At 37.0% G+C, this 18,868-nt stretch overlaps 1 protein-coding gene across 6 annotated transcripts in view; it reads left to right on the top strand.

The window, feature by feature from the left end:
- The first annotated feature begins 2,255 nt into the window (after positions 1-2,255).
- The window catches only part of BTRC (beta-transducin repeat containing E3 ubiquitin protein ligase), a 169,788-nt gene continuing 153,175 nt past the window's right edge, over positions 2,256-18,868 (top strand). For 3 of the 6 annotated variants that reach the window (XM_081328167.1, XM_081328166.1, XM_081328164.1), the window contains exon 1: positions 2,256-2,458. In XM_081328167.1, coding sequence (XP_081184293.1) covers positions 2,411-2,458 — 48 coding nt within the window. In that variant the 5' untranslated portion in view covers positions 2,256-2,410. The remainder of the gene's footprint in view (positions 2,459-18,868) is intronic. The other 3 variants (XM_081328169.1, XM_081328168.1, XM_081328165.1) reach the window with 2 other exon arrangements.

Here is an 18,868-nt window from a genome sequence, read left to right as displayed (position 1 = left end):
TAACAAAATGAATTTCAATCATGGAAAAAGTAAAGTTCAAAGGCACAGGTATAAAATAGGTGATATCTGGCTCAATAGTAGTAACTATAAGAAGGATCTTGGAGTCCTAGTGACAATCACTTAAATATGAGCCAGTGGTGAGTTGCAGCTGCCAAAAAAGCTAACTTGGTCCTAGGCTGCATCAAGAGAGGGATAAAATCAAGATCACATAAAGCGTTAGTACCACAATGCCTTGGTAAGACCAATTTGGAATATTGTACCCAGTTTTGATCACCATGATATATAAAAGGTATTGAGACTTAGAAAAAGTGCAAAGAAGAACAACAAAGATGATTAGGGGGCTGTAGGCTAAAACATGTCAAATGGTTGCAGGAATTGGGTATAGTTTAATGAAAAGGACTAGAAGTGACAATAGCAGTGTTCCAATATCTAAGGGGCTGTCACAAAGAAGAGTGGATCAAACTATTTTCCAAAGCGTCCGAAGACAGAACCAAAAAGCAATTGATGGAAACTAATCAAGGAGAGAACCAATGTGGAACTAAGGAGAAATTTCCTGACAGTGAGAAAATTAATCAGTGGAACAGCTTGCCTCCAGAAGTTGTGATGTTCCAACAATGGAGATTTTAAGAAGAAATTAGACAATCATTTGTCTGAAATGGTGTAAGGTTTCCTGCTTGAGCAGGAGGTTGGACTAGAAGACCTCCAAGGTCTCTTCCAACTGTTATTTTTTTCTGAAAGGACCTTAGTTTGCAATCCTAGTATAGATTCTTGGTAGAATATGTGTTTCCCAAGTTTTTAGTGAGTTACTAATATTTCTAAACTTAATGAATAGCTAATGTAGAAACAGACATAAGCAGGAGAAATGTTTTGGGAGACTTCATATGGAGACGGATGGTGTATAGTTATTTTCATAACATGCTGAATCATAAACTAACACCAGATTAGATTTATACAGCTGATTAGTGATAAGAGACATTCTGCTAAAATCTTTAACCATCCAGAACCTTAAAGGACACCATCAGCACTTTGATTTTAGCCAGGGAGTGGATGAGAAACCAGATTGTTTGATATCACAACTTGCTTATTTTATCCCTACTTCTCCAAGGAACAGCTGTGGCTTTTGTCTGACTGACAGTACAGGACTAATTAATAGGATAAAAGAATCACTGAGGTGTAAGGGACACTTTGGTCAACAAACCTGATCTACAATCCTGCTTTAAAATCCAAATTAAAGCATTTCAAATTGAGTGTATTCCATCACATTGGTAATTCTGCTGTTGATTTGGGAAATTAGATCTTCCTGTTAAAAACTTTTTCCCAACATTCAGCTGGAATCTGCTTTCCTATAACTTAAGACCCCTCATGACTCTCCAAAGAAAACAGGTGAATGAGTAAAATGAGTACCACCAGTACACAGCAGTTATTTTGGGTAGGAGACTAAAATGGTTACAATTGGAAACAAAAGTCATGACAAAGATTGCCATTGCAACACTTTTTTTTTGCATGTAGAGAGAAGATCAAAGTGAGTCCCTCTGTGCTGGTCTTGAGGGGCTGTTCAATAAGTTGGGCTTTTGGTCCACTTGAGTTATTTGAGCCTCAGCAATTATTTGACGGTGGGTTAGGGTTAAAAACAATCCTAACAACACAAACACAGTACTATAGTGGAGTCCCTTTTTATTGAACAGCTAATTAAAAATGTTAATTCCCTCACTAAGCCACGGTATATTTAAGCTAATGCTTACTGAATAAACACAGCTGGAGCCACACAATATAGTAACATAGCATGAATTTATAGATCACAATGGCTGATCACAAGAGGTGCTGAGCCAAATGCATTCTTTGGTCAGGGTTTAGTTACTGCAATCCCATTCTGTTCAATGATACAATTACATAATATATAGTGATGTATATATGTAATTATATATATATATATATAGAAAAGCCCAACAGTATTGTCCTAAAAAACGAATTCACAGAGGCTCGTTAAAAAAACTTCAGTTTTCAACAGCTTTTCTCTCTCGGGATAGGAAGATTAAACGTGAAATCTTCTCCTCCTCCTTTACCTAATTCAGCTACTGTACTCAGCCGATAGCACAGCCACTTCTACGAGCCCCCACTTTTGTGCTCCATAAGAGGTGATTAGTGCAGCATTTTCTCTCACGCAGGGATTCTTGGGAAGTGTAGTGTTTTGGATACTCTTGGCTGCTTCTCAGGAGCTCCCGGGGACTACATTTCCCGTTTACATGAGCCGGAGAACAACGGAGCCTTCTCTCTTAACAGCGCTGGCTACGGCCTTGCACTAAGTGAGAAAGAGAGAGACTTGGGGGAGGGGCGGCGTAGGCCCAAGGCCGGCAGAGGCCCGGAACTGGCGGAGGAACGGCAGGCGTACCAGAGGCGAATTGGCGAGGCTATGGACCCCGCCGAGGCAGTGGTACAAGAGAAAGCTCTGAAATTCATGGTAAGAAGGAAAAGAGTGGGAAGGGTATTGAAAGGAGAAGGGGATTGGCGATGGTTGTTGCTGGTAATGGTAGTAGGAAACCGAGAAGGATGGGGATTTATTATGGAGAAGGAGAGATTTATATAGGTTAACTTCTCATAAGGGCAACAGTTATCTTTTAAATGCGTTTAGGTACTCCCGGGGGGGGGGGAGACATATTGAAATTCTTACGGCGTAGTGAGAAAATAAAAGAAAGAAAGCAAGTCATAGGTTTCCCCTTCGGGTTTTTTCCCCCCTTTTCCATTGATAATCCTCGGTTGTAGCGGGTTTGATATGGAAAGAAGTTCCCTGATTTGGGCTTTGTTTCTGTTTAGTTTTTTTTAATGGATTTTATAGAAATCTGGACCGAAGGCCTGGGTTTTATAATGAAGGAAGCCCAGAAGGCCAAGTTTTGGATCAGAACATTGCGAGGCTGGGAGTACACGTTGGAAGATGTGATGGGATTTAGGAAAAATGAAAATGCTTGTTATTTTTTGAGGGGCTTGACGTAGATTAGCACCTGAACAACACGGGGTAAGAAGCTGGTACAAATATGTCTTTTTAAAAAGGTGGTTAGCAAGCCTAACTAAAGTATAGAAGAATTTAGGTACTCTTTGGGGGTCAAAGCGGTTTGCAATTTACAAAGTAGATCATGATATGGAGGTTTTTTTAAAATCAGTAAAATACTGAGTTCTGTTATAAATATTGAATGATAGAATTTTGGTTTAGTTGTATTGCATTGGAAAAAGATTCTATTTGTAAGAGGTTTTTTTAAGGCTAGATATGGGGTTGCTAAATGAAACCAAGGAATATAATCTCTACTCTGATGTATATGTTCTATGATGAGCATTCTTTGTTGCCTTTCCTTATTTCATCTTGGTATCATCTGACAGCAAAAGCTATGAGGATATTCTTCTCTCTAGGTACACACAAATTGGTGAGTTTATGCAGAAACTACGACATTTCCACTCGCATTCCCCTGAAACCATATGATCCACCTCCAGTCTTGTCATGTGTTGTAAATAGAATCATCTCTGAATAGAAATTGTCTCTAAAGCAATATAGACTATATCTGATCCACCTTTCTTCCCTGTTGCCCTATCCTGCTTTCATTGATATGCCAAGAAGTCTGCATTTCCCAGGCTTCTCCTTTGGACCACTCACTCTCTTACAATCCGACTCAGCTCACAAAGTTGTTGTGCAAAAAATAGGAGAAGGAAGGTGTGTTGGATATGTTCACTGCCTTGAGTAATTTGTAAAAATAGTAAAGGGATACAAATAAATTTATCCAATAACCACTATATCCAGTATCTCCACTGGTACAGCCAATTGCTGAGTTCAGAGAAAGGTAACCCACCCAAACCAAAATGCTTATCAGTAGTCCATCTGCCTGAAATATAAGACTCCCTGAATTTATTGACCCCCCCAATAGTGTTCATTAATGGGGAAAAGATAAAAATGTAAAGATTGATTGTAAATTCAATGACCTGTCTGCCCCATCAAAGCAGTTATGTATATTTGTATGGCAAAGCAATAGACATTTTTAAAATTTCTTGGGAGCTTATCAACATAGCTAGTGACATGTATTTTTCCTATAAAGTTTGCAGGTGTTGCATGTTTCCTAGTTTTCATATTGTACAATTTAAAGCTGATCTCTCTCAAAATTTGGTAGAAACAAACTGTAAGGCAGTGGAATTATGGTGGGCAGTGTGTACAGTCAGAAAGCTGATCCCTGCAGACATTGGAAGAACGTGTATGTTCTCATATTGAAAAGAGGGGGAGAGATAAGCCTCAATTTCAAAAAGTGTAGTAGCTGAATGAATTTACAGTATGTTAAGCTATTTTGTAGCTGTGGGGTGTGATTGCTAGGGTATATGTATTCTGTATTCTGCTGCCTAGTCCAGTTAATAATACCTTTGAAGAAGCAAATAATAGATTCTAACCAAATTGCATTTTGTTACTCATGTTTGAGTATAATCTGTAAATAATAAAGTTGGAAGGGACCTTGGAGGTCATCTAGTCCAACCCCCTGCTCAGGCAGGAAACCCTATACCATTTTGGACAAATGTCTGTCCAATCTCTTCTTAAAAACTTCCAGTGTTGGAGCATTCATAGCTTCTGGAGGCGGATTGTTCCACTGATTAATTGTTCTGTCAGGAAATTTATTCTTAGTTCTAGGTTGCTTCTCTCTTTGGTTAGTTTTCATCCATTGCTTCTTGTCCTGCCTTCAGGTGCTTTAGAGAACAGCTTGACTCCCTCTTCTTTGTGGTAACCCCTGAGATATTGGAATACTACTATCATGTCACCCTTAGGCCTTCTTTTCATTAAATTAGACATACCCAATTCCAGCAACCGTTCCCTATATGTTTTAGCCTCCAGTTCCCTAATCATCTTTGTTGCTCTTCTCTGTACTCTTTCTAGAGTTTCAACATCTTTTTTGCATCGTGGTGACCAAAACTGGATACAGTATTCCAAGTGTGGCTTTACCAAGGCATTGTAAAGTGGTATTAATACTTCATGTGATCATATATTGAAAGGGCATCATATGAGTTTGGTAGTCTAGGATATACTGCCTTTATTGTGATATATTTGTGTTAATATGAATATATGATTTATGTTTTCTCACACCTGTGGCTATTTTATATATCATCTGGACAAATATACTATTGAGGGAAAAGATATTACATACTTCTGCCTTTCATAAGAAACATTCCTGATCTACTTTCTTTTTTGGAATACCATTTACCTTATAGATTTGGTGTATTTTTAAAAATACTTGTCTGTGTTTATCTTCATAAAGCACATTGAAAAATGGCTTTTTCTGTAGAAAGAAGGACCTCCAAATAATTTTTTGTAATTTAAAGTAAAGCTAGAATCTTTTGGAAGATTGCAGATTCCATAATTAGTATCATTATCTGTATTGGCTATACTTGATCAGCACAATACTAATCAAAAGTTAAATTACCAAACAGTTAAAATCATTTAACAAGCAGCTACTCTACCCTTTCCTCTTTTAGTCCTTGGAAGAGCACCAGGTTAAATCAATCTCTGTTAAACCCTGGATTACCATTATGGTTTTGCTTGGGAACTTTTCCTGACAAGTCTTCAGCAATTTATGGCATTGGATTTAAAGATTTAGGGTATTTCTTGTTTTCTGATTCTGTTATTCATTATTAGTAAAAGTACTAGTCATTCAGCCTCCAGGAAAGCAATCAACAAATTGCTTAACTGAAAGGCAAGATTAGCAAATATGAGCTGAAAGAACATTCTCAGATTTAGTTTTTCCTTTGAAAAACTTTCCAAGTAGTAGCTGCAAGCATGACCTTTGTCTTTTCCACCTCTTGTACTGTATTCTGATGCTCTTGTTTAAATGGGGGTGTGAATTGTTCCTTACTTTGATGGAATAATTTTGCCCCTGTTGGATGGCTATGAACACAGGCTGGTGAGTGGGGATCTTCTGACCAACACTATATTCCTCCCTTTCCAGGTTACTGGTATTTGTGATTATTGGGGAAGAAATGTTTTCCTCTGGAGGGACAGCAAATCACTTTGACTACTTTGCCTAATTATACAGTGCTTGTCCCCGTTCCCCCCCCCCCAATATTTCCCCATATTGCTTGGGATACTATAATCAGGAATGTGGAAAAGAGCAGATGGAGACAGCAGTAAACCCACAAGCATCTTCAGTCAGCCAGTAGGGACTCGAGTTTTCCTCCTATCCCTCATTCTCTATGCTGCTTCTGGGCATTTTCACAGAGGTTCCCTTGCATTCTAGAAACTGGTAGTTGATTTTTTTTTGCATGTGTGTGAATGCATATCTTGTGTATAGATCAACTTCTCTCTCAACTGCAAACTCATAATATCTTCCTCTGAGAAGAGGACAGATGTGATGAATATTCCATTCATGAAGAAAACTTTCATTCAGAATTGGGAAGGAGAAAGTAAGAAAGGTACAAAAAAGGTACAAAACTATTCTTGAACAGACTTAGATAAAAGATAGCCAACCATCCTTGCTGTTATGTCTTCAAAAGAAACATAACTGCTGGCTTTTTTTGTCAGGTATTTGTTTTGAGGATTGATTTGAGTTGCATCAAAATGTTTTTCAGTAGAGAATTCCTATTACTTTGCAGTGATAAATTAAGTACTTTTCTTTTGATTCCAGGTATGTTATGTAAGCATATGGATTGTTGGTCAAGAGAGCTACCCTGTTTTTTTCTGGTTCCTTGATCTTGCAGATTGTATATAATATATGAGCGCCACAAGCAATAATAAAAATAGTGCATTAACAATAATACAATATTAAATCCTTTCAGTTTGGGCTATTTGTAAGCAAATAGTTTCTTGAATAGTTACTATTAAGTATACATATTCTATATATACCTGTTTTAATTAGGGTATAATTAAACATAAAATACTAAATAATAATAGATTGTAAGTAAAGGATATTCTGAGGATGCAGCCTGGGCAGTTCCAGCTTTTCTACAATAAAATCTATATTGTTTAGCATAGGGCAATAAAAGCTATGAAATGACTTGAAAAGATTTTCAGAGCCAATGCAAATGTAAAGAAAATATTGTAGATAGTTTGTATTTTCTGTAACTTAACATGAAGTGGGTTTTGGAATTTTTGGTAACCTTTGAGAAAAGATGTTGCCCTGGACAAAGTCGTTATCCCATCTCCTTCATACTGAATTATTTTCAAGGAGCCCGTTCATTAACTTCTACATTTAGACAAGAAAAAACCAAACGTACAGGTATAGTATAGGTGGTACCTTGCTCAATATTAGCAGCTGTGAGAGGGATCTTGGAGTCCTAGTGGACAGTCACTTAAATATGAGCCAGCAGTGTGCTGCAGCTGCCAAAAAAGCCAACACAGTGCTAGGTGCATTAACAGAGGGATAGAATCAAGATCACGTGAAGTGTTAATATCACTTTACAATGCCTTGGTAAGGCCATACTTGGAATACTGCATCCAATTTTGGTCACAATGATGTAAAAAAGATGTTGAGACTCTAGAAAGAGTACAGAGAAGAGCAACAAAGACGATTAGGAAACTGGAGGCTAAAACATATAAGGAATGGTTGCTGAAATTGGGTATGTCTAGTTCAGGGGTAGGCAACCTTGGCTCTTTTATGACTCGTGGACTTCAACTCCCAGAATTCTTGAGCCAGCCATGCTGAGGGGAAAGAGAGGTTTCCATGCTGAGCCATGCTGGCTCAGGAATTCTGGGAGTTGAAGTCCACGGGTCATAAAAGAGCCAAGGTTGCTTACCCCTGGTCTAGTTTAATGAAAAGAAGGACTAAGGGTGACATGATATTCCAATATCTCAGGGGTTGCCACAAAGAAGAGGGAGTCAAGCTGTTCTCTAAAGTACCTGAAGGCAGGACAAGAAGCAATGGATGAAAACTAACCAAAGAGAGAAGCAACCTAGAACTAAGGAGAAACTTTCTGACAGAATAATTAACCAGTGGAACAACCTGTCTCCAGAAGCTGTGAATGCTCCAACACTGGAAGTTTTTAAGAAGAGATTGGACAGCCATCTGTCTGAAATGGTATAGGATTTCCAGCTTTTTTATTACTACTACTACTACTACTACTACTACTACTACTACTATTATTATTATTATTATTATTATTATTATTATTATTATTATTATTATTATTATTATCATCTCTTTAAAATGTAAGATGTTCCGAGTAGCGCAGTTTTTTGTAGCTTTGCTGGAGTTATTGCAGGAAGCTGCAGTTTCTTGATGTATTTTGCAAAGTACCTTCCAGCTGCTGTTGTTATTATTATTATTATTATTATTATTATTATTATTATTATTATTATTATTAATTATTTGTTGTTGTTTGGCATCAATCCTGAGCATTAATACTGCTCCTTATCATTGCTCTTCAAAGATTTTGAGGACCTTCCCAATTACACAACTTATTTGGAAACAAATATTTTAGGTGACCTTCATGGATTAGTTTATGATGTTACTTCCTTGAATACTAATACCCTCAAGGACATCATTATTGAAAACTTGTATTTCATTCATATTACTGTAAGTTATATATTATTTGTTAGATTTTTAGACAGCTGCAATTACAGTATATGGCTTGTCTCGAAAATGTCTTTAGTGCTGATGATAGGTAAGGCGCTTCTCCGGCAGGGTTTTTATCTTTCCGTTGGCAGGAATTGGTTTATGAATCTTTCATGCCTATTTTTGGTGGATAAACTGTTCAACAAGCAAAAGAATGATCACTCGGCTTATTATATGCAATTGGCTTCAGAAATGACCTTTACTATCAATTACATAGATATTTCTCATTTTTTTCCTATCGTTTCTAGTTCAGATTTCTCTTTTTTTACCATAGAACTTTAAAAAATATGTATGTTTGTATATCCATAGGAAGCTTTTATACTGCAGACCAGGGTTGGAAATTTGGAGGGTTCTCTTTTGAATTGAGGTTAAAATTTATTAAAGTTGCTTTTCACTGACTTTTTTTGTTACTTATTTTTCTGCCTGATTAAGAGATAGTAAATCTAACTCTGTTGTCAATTTTTGTTTTTTGCACTTTGTTTTTGTTATCTCAAAAACAGAAAGCATGCAGAACATGGCTGTTTTAATTCTAACCACTCCCTTTGCTGGTTGTGGCCATACATGTTTACTATATAATATACTGATCACATTTTTCCCTTTCATGATGAGCAACATTACTGTGTATTGAAAAGGAGAAATAAAGTGTGGATATGGTTCCTTGTATCTATATCATAGACAGCATTTCTACTGGCTATAAGATTATACCTTTTAGTTTGGGCACATTTTGGTCAGTGTGCCCTAAGTGTAATCAAAGTTCAGTTTTACCTCAAGCATACTCCTATTCTGTAGACGTTAGCATTTCTTTAGATTAGTCCTTGCAATTGGTATGGAGGTATATTTAGTAAATTGATACACCCAGAATGGTTTAAAATTCTTTTAATAATTAAACAATTGGAAGGTAATATAGAATGTGTGTGTGTGTGGGGGGGGGGTTTATATAAAATTAAATGCAAACTGATGTAAGAAAAAAATGAAAGTGAAAGCTAAAAGTACAACAAAAAAGTAGAGGAAAATATAAGCAAGTGAAAAAATAAAAAAGTTTCCATCTCTATTATTCCAGCATACCTTTCTTCTTTCTATAATCCTGTCTTAATATCAAATCATAAATTGTAAATCATTTTTTCTGCTGTATGCAAAAAGTTTATAAAGGGCTTCTAGTCAGCACTAAAAGTACTATATAGTCTTTTTTCAAAGAGGTTGAGTTAATCATCAAGTTCCATCATCTTTACCAATCATAGGAAGTTAATATGGGGTTTCAAGCATAGTCTGTTTCTAGGCTTCACATTTTATGGAGGCAGTCTCAGAAAATAAAAGGGGTAAATGTAGCTCACTATTCTACCAGGGTTATTCCGAAATAAACCTCCATTTGGTTATCAATGACAGACACTCGCAGATACAGAACTTTTATTTAACACATTAGAAAACTACAGCATTACATTACTTTTCGACATAATCGCCATTCAAATTGAGGCGCTTGTCATAACGTCTTACAAGTTTTGAAATTCCTTAGTAGTAGTCGCTCAGCACCAAATCAGGGCTATAGAGGGAGTGATCAAAAACATCCTAAAGGAACTGCTTCAAACGTTCTTGGGTGCATCTAGCAGTGTGCGGGTGAGCACTTTCGTGAACCAACACCACACCGGATGTCGGCATGCCCCGATGCTTGTTATGGATGGCTCGTCTGAGTTTTGGTAATGTTTCACAGTAGACTTCTGAATTGATGATCGAAACACACTCCCTGAACTTCACTAGCAGTACTCCTTTGGCATTTTCACATTTGGCGGGATTTTCGATGGCACCACTTCCGGTGTGGTGTTGGTTCCATTATTATGTGTAATACCCTCCCTACACATTTGGTCTTTATCCAAATTCCTCCTTTTAACAATGTTGAAAAAGTGATAGGAATGGGGTTTTTACATCAATCTAAACATTCATTTTATGTTTCCTAGCTTGCATTTTTCATATACATGCATACAGAGAAAGCCAGGAACATCTGAAAGAGTTCTGCAAACCTGGAAAAAAAAGTTCCCATTATTTTTCATTATTCAAATAGAGATGCTTCTTATCTGTTCCTGAACATCTTTGAGCACATTTTTGAAGGATTATACAGCTGTAATAATTATAGTGGATGCAACTTTCATTACGTAAGGATTATAGGCATACTATTTTCTTAATTGTATTTTTTAAAGATGGATGCTTATTATTTCTGAACAAGTGTGCTCAGTATGTACATTGTAAATCTAATCAATATTTTAATATGAAGTATTTAAGAAATCCATAAAGCTTAGAACAATTCCTTAAACTTGTTTTGACACAGGTTGCACCCAAATTTATAAGGATAGTATGGATAAGATTAATGTCCAGTACATTTGAGTAAATTTTCAAATTTCATGCATGATTCTTAAAAGCACAGTGGAATAGCTGGAATTTTGAGTAAATAAAGTCCTATAGTTCTCTATGTGTGACTGCATCAAAAATGAATTTCTTTTTCTTCCAAAGTAGCTTCAAATGGTTTTGCTAAATGTAGGAATGTTGTGATGATTATCTTTTTAATTAAAATGAGAAATCTTTGTTTAAAGTGGCATTCTTTTTTATGGCCTCTTACAGTCTCTGTAACAATCATTTCTTAAGTCTGAATGTTTTTAATTCCAGGAATCCATTTATATAAAACTATGCTTAGACTTAATTAAAGAACCATTTCTTACAAAGCTTGTAAATAGCCAGGAAAAAGGGAAGGACAGGAAATAAAACTGACATTCATGCAAACAAACTGATTCTTACAAGGTATGTAATATGCTATAAAAAATACAATAAAGCCTTTTTTATAAGAGTTCATATTTTCTGATCCTTGTTTTCAAAGGTATTTAAGAAAGATATCAAAGTTCGGTTGACTCAACATCTGTTTTCTTGAATGGGCCAGCAGCTACTTCAGGTTTCATGTAATTAGCAGTGCACACAGCTAAACTACATTTGTTTAGATGTCTAATTAAAAATACCTTTGCAATTCATTATTAGGTTTCTTTTGTCTTAGTTTTATCATATTTGAATGCCTTTTTAAAAAAGACAATTGTGGGTAATTTCATTGGAAGACATATACTTCTTGGTTTCACATTTTTTTTTATTTGGAATTGAAGGTTTGTAAATAATCAAATTAACAACATTTTTTTAAAATTTCTAGACATTAAAAAACCTCACTAGCACCTTTCTGAGGTTATCTCCTTTACCATTTCACCAGACTTCATCACTTTCCGTTTTGATATTTTTTATTAGAGACAGTTTTGCTAATGAACCTATGGAGCATCCTAAATTATTTTTTCTCACTTCCTTTAGAAAGTGGAAACTCTTTCTTGAAGAATCTAGCAGTCTAACGTCATTTTGTTTTGTTAATTAGATACTGAAGGTATCACACTGATTGTCTAGATGTGGTATCTGAGTTTTGGAAGAGGATAAATTTAGATTGAGTCTTTCTTGTGTTGTCAGTCTTGAGAGTACTGTGCTATGGTCCTTATTTTAAGATTGCATTCCCTGGTCAAAGCAAGTTACAATTAACCCATTTCTGTGAGTAGTGCAGGTTTAGTGTTCTGCTATTAAACCACATCTGATAGTGGTGGTTGCGCATTTATAGCTAGGTTGATTATTTGACATCTTGAGTGAGTCTAAAAGCTGTTGAGACTACATATATAGATAAGTCTACAGTTGTTAAATACCACTGTTTTTAAAAATGCTTTCTAGTTTTTTACTCATCAAAGCTGAGAAAATAGAATAATTACATCTAGCCTTTCTATTTGTTTTGTGTGCTGTATGTATATGAGTGGAATTTCTTCTTTTCCATTACTTAGAATAGAAAGTTACAGTGGGCTTTGGAGAAAAGGAATGAGTGATATTTGTTGTCTTTGTTTTTGACAGTGTATAGTCCATGTGAGTGCTAAAAGTACCAGACTGGTTTATTTTATTTTATTTATTTATTTTATTGGATTTGTATACTGCCCTATTTCCGTAGGACTCAGGGCGGTTTACAGGGCAGTTAAAACCATGAATACAAAAAATTAAAAACAAAACAAATTAAATTCAAGCCCCAAGAGTAAATCTAAAACCCAGTTAAATTAACAACCCCACAGTCTGGACCAAACAGATCGAACAGATCGAAGAGCCAAGTTTAAGCTGCAAGAAAATCCTAATCTGCTCAAACATGCCTTAATAAATGATCAAAATTGTCTTAATAGTCCATATGCATACATCTTAACCATCTGTATGTTCTATTAACATTTGTTTGCTCAATTAAAAATATTTTGAAATATTTTATTCAGATTACAAGTAAAAATAGTAAAAAGCCGCAGTTGTAGTTCTAATGGGAGTACCATACTTGTTTTCTTCTTGGTTATTCCTGCAAACTTTAGGAAAGAATAGGTTGTAAATATATGTGATGACAGTGGTGCTAAAGTAAACATTACAATTTTATTACAGTGCTTTGAGAATGGGAAAATGTTATATATTACTTGGTTATTTCCAGTAACACTTGCTGGAAACTTAGTGTAAACAGATCCATGTTTGTTTATGTCCAGGTAGATATATTGTTTTCTTGCACATTTGGGGAATTCTGTTTTGGAGGGACCTTTTTCAGCTGTGTACAAGAATTGGCTCCTTTCATCATAACTGAAAGGATGTTTTCCAGTGCATTGAAGCTCTACAAATCATTTATTGGTTCCTCATTCTTTCAGCATTTATATAAAATTTAAATAAATGTTTTGTATCTTCCTTTTAAGGTTTGCGAATGGATTTTATTCTATTTGAGCTACAGTACAAAGGAAATACAGGGATCAAGTTAACAATGTTTTGGAGGTTTTTGTTTCATTTGCTTCATTAAATATATGCAATTAGTAAAAAGCAAATGGTGAATTTGCTAACACATCATTGAACTATTTAGCTTCTTGGATTGAGAAAAGTGGAATTAGTGCTCCATGCCCTTTTTAGCATCTATACTATAGGCAATAGGAAGAATGGGTTGACCTTAATATTTGTTTCCATTAAATTGCCGCCTTGCAGCATTTAGTTTGTACTGAATGAAAAGCTTAATTTCACGCCCTGATTAGTGCTAGTATATGCAGGTAGATATTTATTTTATATGGCTAAGCGGGTCTTCCTTGGCAAATTATTCACCAGCCAGCAGCACTATAATTTCTCATGAGTAGTTAGTGCTAAATTATAGTTCTTGTTAAGGAGCAAATCAAAACAATACTGGATGCTGACCTTTTGACTAGGTACGAGTGATGGGAAGGCAGAGGTAATAGAGAGACAGCACAAAATTAGACTGAGGGAAAATGAAAGAATACAGGTAGTCCATGACTTACAATCATTTGTTTGGTGATCATTCAGAGTTACAACAGCACTGAAAAAGTGACATGATTGGTTTTCACACTAATGACTGTTGCAGCATCCCCACAGTCACATGATGAAAATTTGGGCACTTGACAGTTAGCATGTATTTATGACAGTTGCGCTATCCTGAGGTTATGTGATCACCATTTGTAACCTTCGCAGCTAGCTTCTGACAAGCAAAGTCAAAGGGGAAAGTCAGATTTGCTTAATAACCTCATGATTCACTTAATAACTTCAGTGATTTGCTTAACAACTTTGGAAAAAGGTTGTAAAATGGAGCAAATCTCACTTAACAACTGCCTTGCTTAACAACATAAATTTACAATTGTGGTTGTAAATCGAGGACTATCTGTAGAGTTTTTTTGTGTGTGTGTGAATGAAGAACTTGGAAGAAGTCTGGACTCTGTACCTCTTGAAAATCATCACATAGATGCTTTGAGCAGACTTTATGTTCTTCGTTGTGTGGGATGGGAGAATGATCAGTGATCCCAGAATAATTGTTTATGTTTTGTTTTATTTGCAAACGATGGAAGATTACCTGTGTCTCTTTATGACTGTGAGAGAATGCTTCTATTTTTATTCCAAGTTATTTTGGGGTTTAGTTTATATCATTGTTTTGTTTTATATATGTATGTATGTATGGATAGATAGATAAATAGACGAAGGGAGGATTTTTGTTACAGGTTACTGCAAAGTTAATTGCATTAGAATTATAAAAGAGGTGGATTTTGTACTTTTATTAGAGGTAAGCAAAATGTAAATAAGAGTGTTGAAACGTTTGACTTTGTAACTCTTCATCAGGCGCTAGCTGATACAAAAAGGAAAGGTTGGGAGAAGAAAAGTAAAGGTCTGATCCTAGTCAGAAATCTCTCTATACATCCCATAAGAGACCAATCTGAATTACAATGAACTGTTCAGTTTTCAGAAATGGGAAGGGAGGGGATTATGCTTGCTATTTTGCTGGTAAATGCTATGTAATTTGAAACACATACTGAGGTATAAAATCCATTTTCTCTCTTTTTCCCCTCTTCCTCTCCCTCCTCTCAATCGTAGGCACCAAAATATTGCTTCCCAATAATTGTATACCATGTCACCTCTCCAAGATAAATCTAAAGAGCAAACCTCATGGTTGTGACACATCTTTTTCTTCCTTGGGTTTTGAATCTTTAGCCTGCTGAAGAGTAGTGAGAGCTCAGAGAAGTTGTGGAATGTTTGTTACTTGCGAGCAACTATTGCCCAACTATGGAGTTGTGTTATTTTTGTTTTAATGAACCCAGAGTGAATATTCATATATTTCTTAAAGCATTGTAATGTTGTTTATGCAGCAGGTTTTCCACCTTAATTGAAAGTACTTTCTTCTGTTTCTTGTGCAACCAATCATTGTCTAAATACCTTTGCAAAACATATTTTCTCTAGGCGGGATATTTTTTTAAAAGGCTATTGTAACTACAGCTAATCCAGGCACAACTGGAAAGGATCCAATCTGGGTTGGTCAACTGGAGCAGAGGTTTAGTCTTCTAACCTTTTGGACTCATGCTGGAACCCATCTTCAGGGAACTTCTCTCTCATCAGAATGTGAGAGACTGACACAAATTGGATCTTGAAACATTATCCTAGGACAGGGGTCGGCAACCTGAAAAAGGAAAAGAGCCTCTGGGACCTGGTTCCATCACACACAAAAAAAAGTGGGAGCTGCGTGCGTCCACGCACGCGCATGCGCAAAACGTTTTTTCTTGCACATGCGTGGACGCGCGCGGTTGCCATTTTTTTAATGTATGATGGAATCGGTTGTGTGACGGCGACGGCCCGTTTGCAGAGCTACCACCTTCGGAGGAAGGCGGCAGCTCTGCAAACGGGCCGCGGCAGCTTTCCCAACAAGCGGCGCCACTGCCCGTTCCGAGAGGTGCGCGCGCACCTCTCGGAACGGGCAGTGGTGCCGCTTGTTGGGAAAGCTGCCGCGGCCCGTTTGCAGAGTTGCCGCCTTTGGCGGCCTGCAAACGTGCCGCGGCAGCTTTCCCAAAGAGCGGCGCCGCTGCCCGTTCGCGCAGAGGTGCGCGCGCACCTCTCCAAAGGTTTGGAGAGGTGCGCGCGCACCTCCGCTCATTCGGAGAGGTGCGAGCGCACCTCAGAACGGGCAGTGGCGCCGCTTGTTGGGAAAGCTGCCGCGGCCCGTTTGCAGGCTGCCGCCTTCCTCTGAAGGCGGCAGCTGTGCAAACGGGCCGCGGCAGCTTTCCCAACGAGCAGCGCCACTGCCTGTTGGGGCGGAGGTGCGCGCGCACCTCTCCAAAGGTTTGGAGAGGTGCGCGCGCACCTCCACCCGTTCGGAGAGGTGCGCGCGCACCTCTCCAAACAGGCGGTGCCACTCTCCATTTGGAGAGGTGCGCGCGCACCACTGCCCGTTCAAAGAGGTGTGCGTGCACCGGGCGGCTGGGAGCCGCAGGAGACGGCTCAAAGAGCCGCATGCGGCTCCGTAGCCGCGGGTTGCCGACCCGTGTCCTAGGACATGTACATTTGCCTTCATTCATAACTGGTAAAGTCTACGTTGTGGGGATTGAGTCAAGCACTTGGCATTTGTCAAATATAATTCGTTCAGAGATTTCCTTATGGATTTTCTTAAAAATTTCAGATTTTGGACATGATAATTTGTGTATGCCGCAGAACAGAATATTCGTTTTAGCTTAACCTTTAACTTTTGAACAGTGTAGCCTATCCTAAAATGATTGTTTCTGATTGGTGTAGTTAAGATCCATAGCTTTTCACGGATTTATCAAATAAGTATAAGACATTACTAAATAAATAGTTTTGGGGAACCTGAGGCAGCCATTTAGATTTTCCGCTTGAATAAATGCAAACAATACTACCCAATTCTCATCTTTTGGCAGGTCTAGTTTTTATCATTGGTAGTCACAACCATATAATTAAATACACCAGCAAATGGAATATGAGATGGAACGTGCAGAATCCTTGATACACTCCAAAGAGGAAGGACATGCACTGCATAAGTTAGTAGAAGATATTATTTCTTATTTCATGCCAGAAATAATTACATTCCATTTGGAAATATTCAAACATTTTATAGGAGTATATCAGTAATTGAACAAATCACTGAGCAAAATTACCTCTCAACTGAAGTGTCAATTGGCTATTGGGCAGCTTTAAAAAGAACATGGATGCTTTCCTTTAATAGGAAAGATGGGGCATAGAATAGTGTCTATATTTCTACCGAGTCTTAAATACACTGATAATAGAAACATCCCTTGCTTTCCTAGCATTCTTCTGTTCCTTTAACTATGTTTTGGTTAATTTTACAATTGGCTACCCACCTGTTATAATACTTTTTATCATTAAACAAAATTAATTTTAAAAATGGTCTGGTGCTGTCTGCTTTTAATGGAATTGGAGTTTCTTTAGACCTATAATCTGCCTCATGAGGCTTGTCTGTCTTCTAGGAAGTACAGCATTGCATCATTAAAATATCACCCCCTGCAGAGAAAAAACATCAGTCCTGTTCACTAAATGGCAATGCTGAAGCGGTGACAAGTGATTGTAAAAACTGTATTAAAAATTCATTTATTCTTAGCTAAGCATTTAGCTAAGCATAAATGAATTTAACAAATAACGGATAATAATAAATTACTGTGCTCTTGTTGTTAACAAATATGTCTGTGCAAAGGACCACATAAAAATAATAAATGTTCTTCCATCCCAGCAGTAGTTCTATGGTACCAAAAGGAAGCTGCAGTTCTGAATTCAATAGCTTTCGAATGGAGAGCCTTGAAGCAAGATTGCAGGATGGGACTAGACTTCCTTACAGAATTATGTGATCAAATTCATATTGCCACGTTCGTTTGACATTGTTCACCTGAAGCAGGAAATTTTTCATAATCAGTAGCCCCCTGACTCTCATATCAAAGGAATAACACTGGAAGGTTAATGTCAGCCATGGTTTTTTTGTTTTTTGTTTTGCTTTATGTGTGATGCTAGTGTTTGGCCCCATAATTTTCTCAGCTTGCTTTATTTCTCTTTTTTATATATGGAGGAGAGGCAGATATTTAAGAACCCTTCTTGCACAAAAAGGCTTATTCTTTCTTGCTACATAATTAGCACTTGTTTATGACACAACCTCTGATCTGATTTTTAAAACAAATTGCACAGTAAAGAAGCTGATATTTAAACTGTATGGTAACCATGGCTCCAGCTGTGATTCAAATATTGTAAGCCTTCAGGGGTTGTATTAGGCTTAGAAAATAGGAACTGAGGCCTGTAATTTAATGTCTGTCTTTTAAAAACTGCATTTTTTAGGAGAAAAAAATGCATTCCATAGAATTTAAAATATTGACTCATTCTGAGAAAACAGCCTTTTCAAACCTCACTAGAGACTACTCAGATCCATTAACTTAACAGTGGAAGAAGGAGGAAAGGAAGGCTATAAAACAAAAAAAATCCGTTAAAGATTGCAGGAAAATGATGACCAGCATGAAATCAAAGTGAGATAATGGCTTCAGAACACTGGGAGGGAGAACATTGAGAAGGCAACCTTAGAAGTCAAGTAAAATATTCAGAACAACATTTGAGTTTTAGTGTAAAACTGAAATGCTGAAGGTAGTTCATCTGGATAATGCGCTGAATTGTGTTGTTGATAAATGGAATCATGCTTGTAAAATGTGTACAGAAAGGTTTTGTTTCAATTTCTGCACAAAACAATTATGTTAACATGGTTAAGAAACTTTGAGGAATTGTTGTCAAGATACCGTGGGATTTTAAAACATCATCAGTTAGCAATATTACTTTTACTATAATTACATGGGAATGTTGAGTTCTTAACATAGGCAAGAAATTGCAATCTTGACAATTGGAAAAAACTCTGTTCAGGCTCATCTCCTTTTAAAATGAAATTAATGCTATTGGTCCATTTTCTGCTGCTTTTC

The sequence above is a fragment of the Vipera berus genome, assembly GCF_964194415.1.
Source record: "Vipera berus genome assembly, chromosome: 5".
NCBI classification, from domain to species: Eukaryota; Metazoa; Chordata; class Lepidosauria; order Squamata; family Viperidae; genus Vipera; species Vipera berus.
This window is presented reverse-complemented; position numbering and strand designations above follow the sequence as displayed.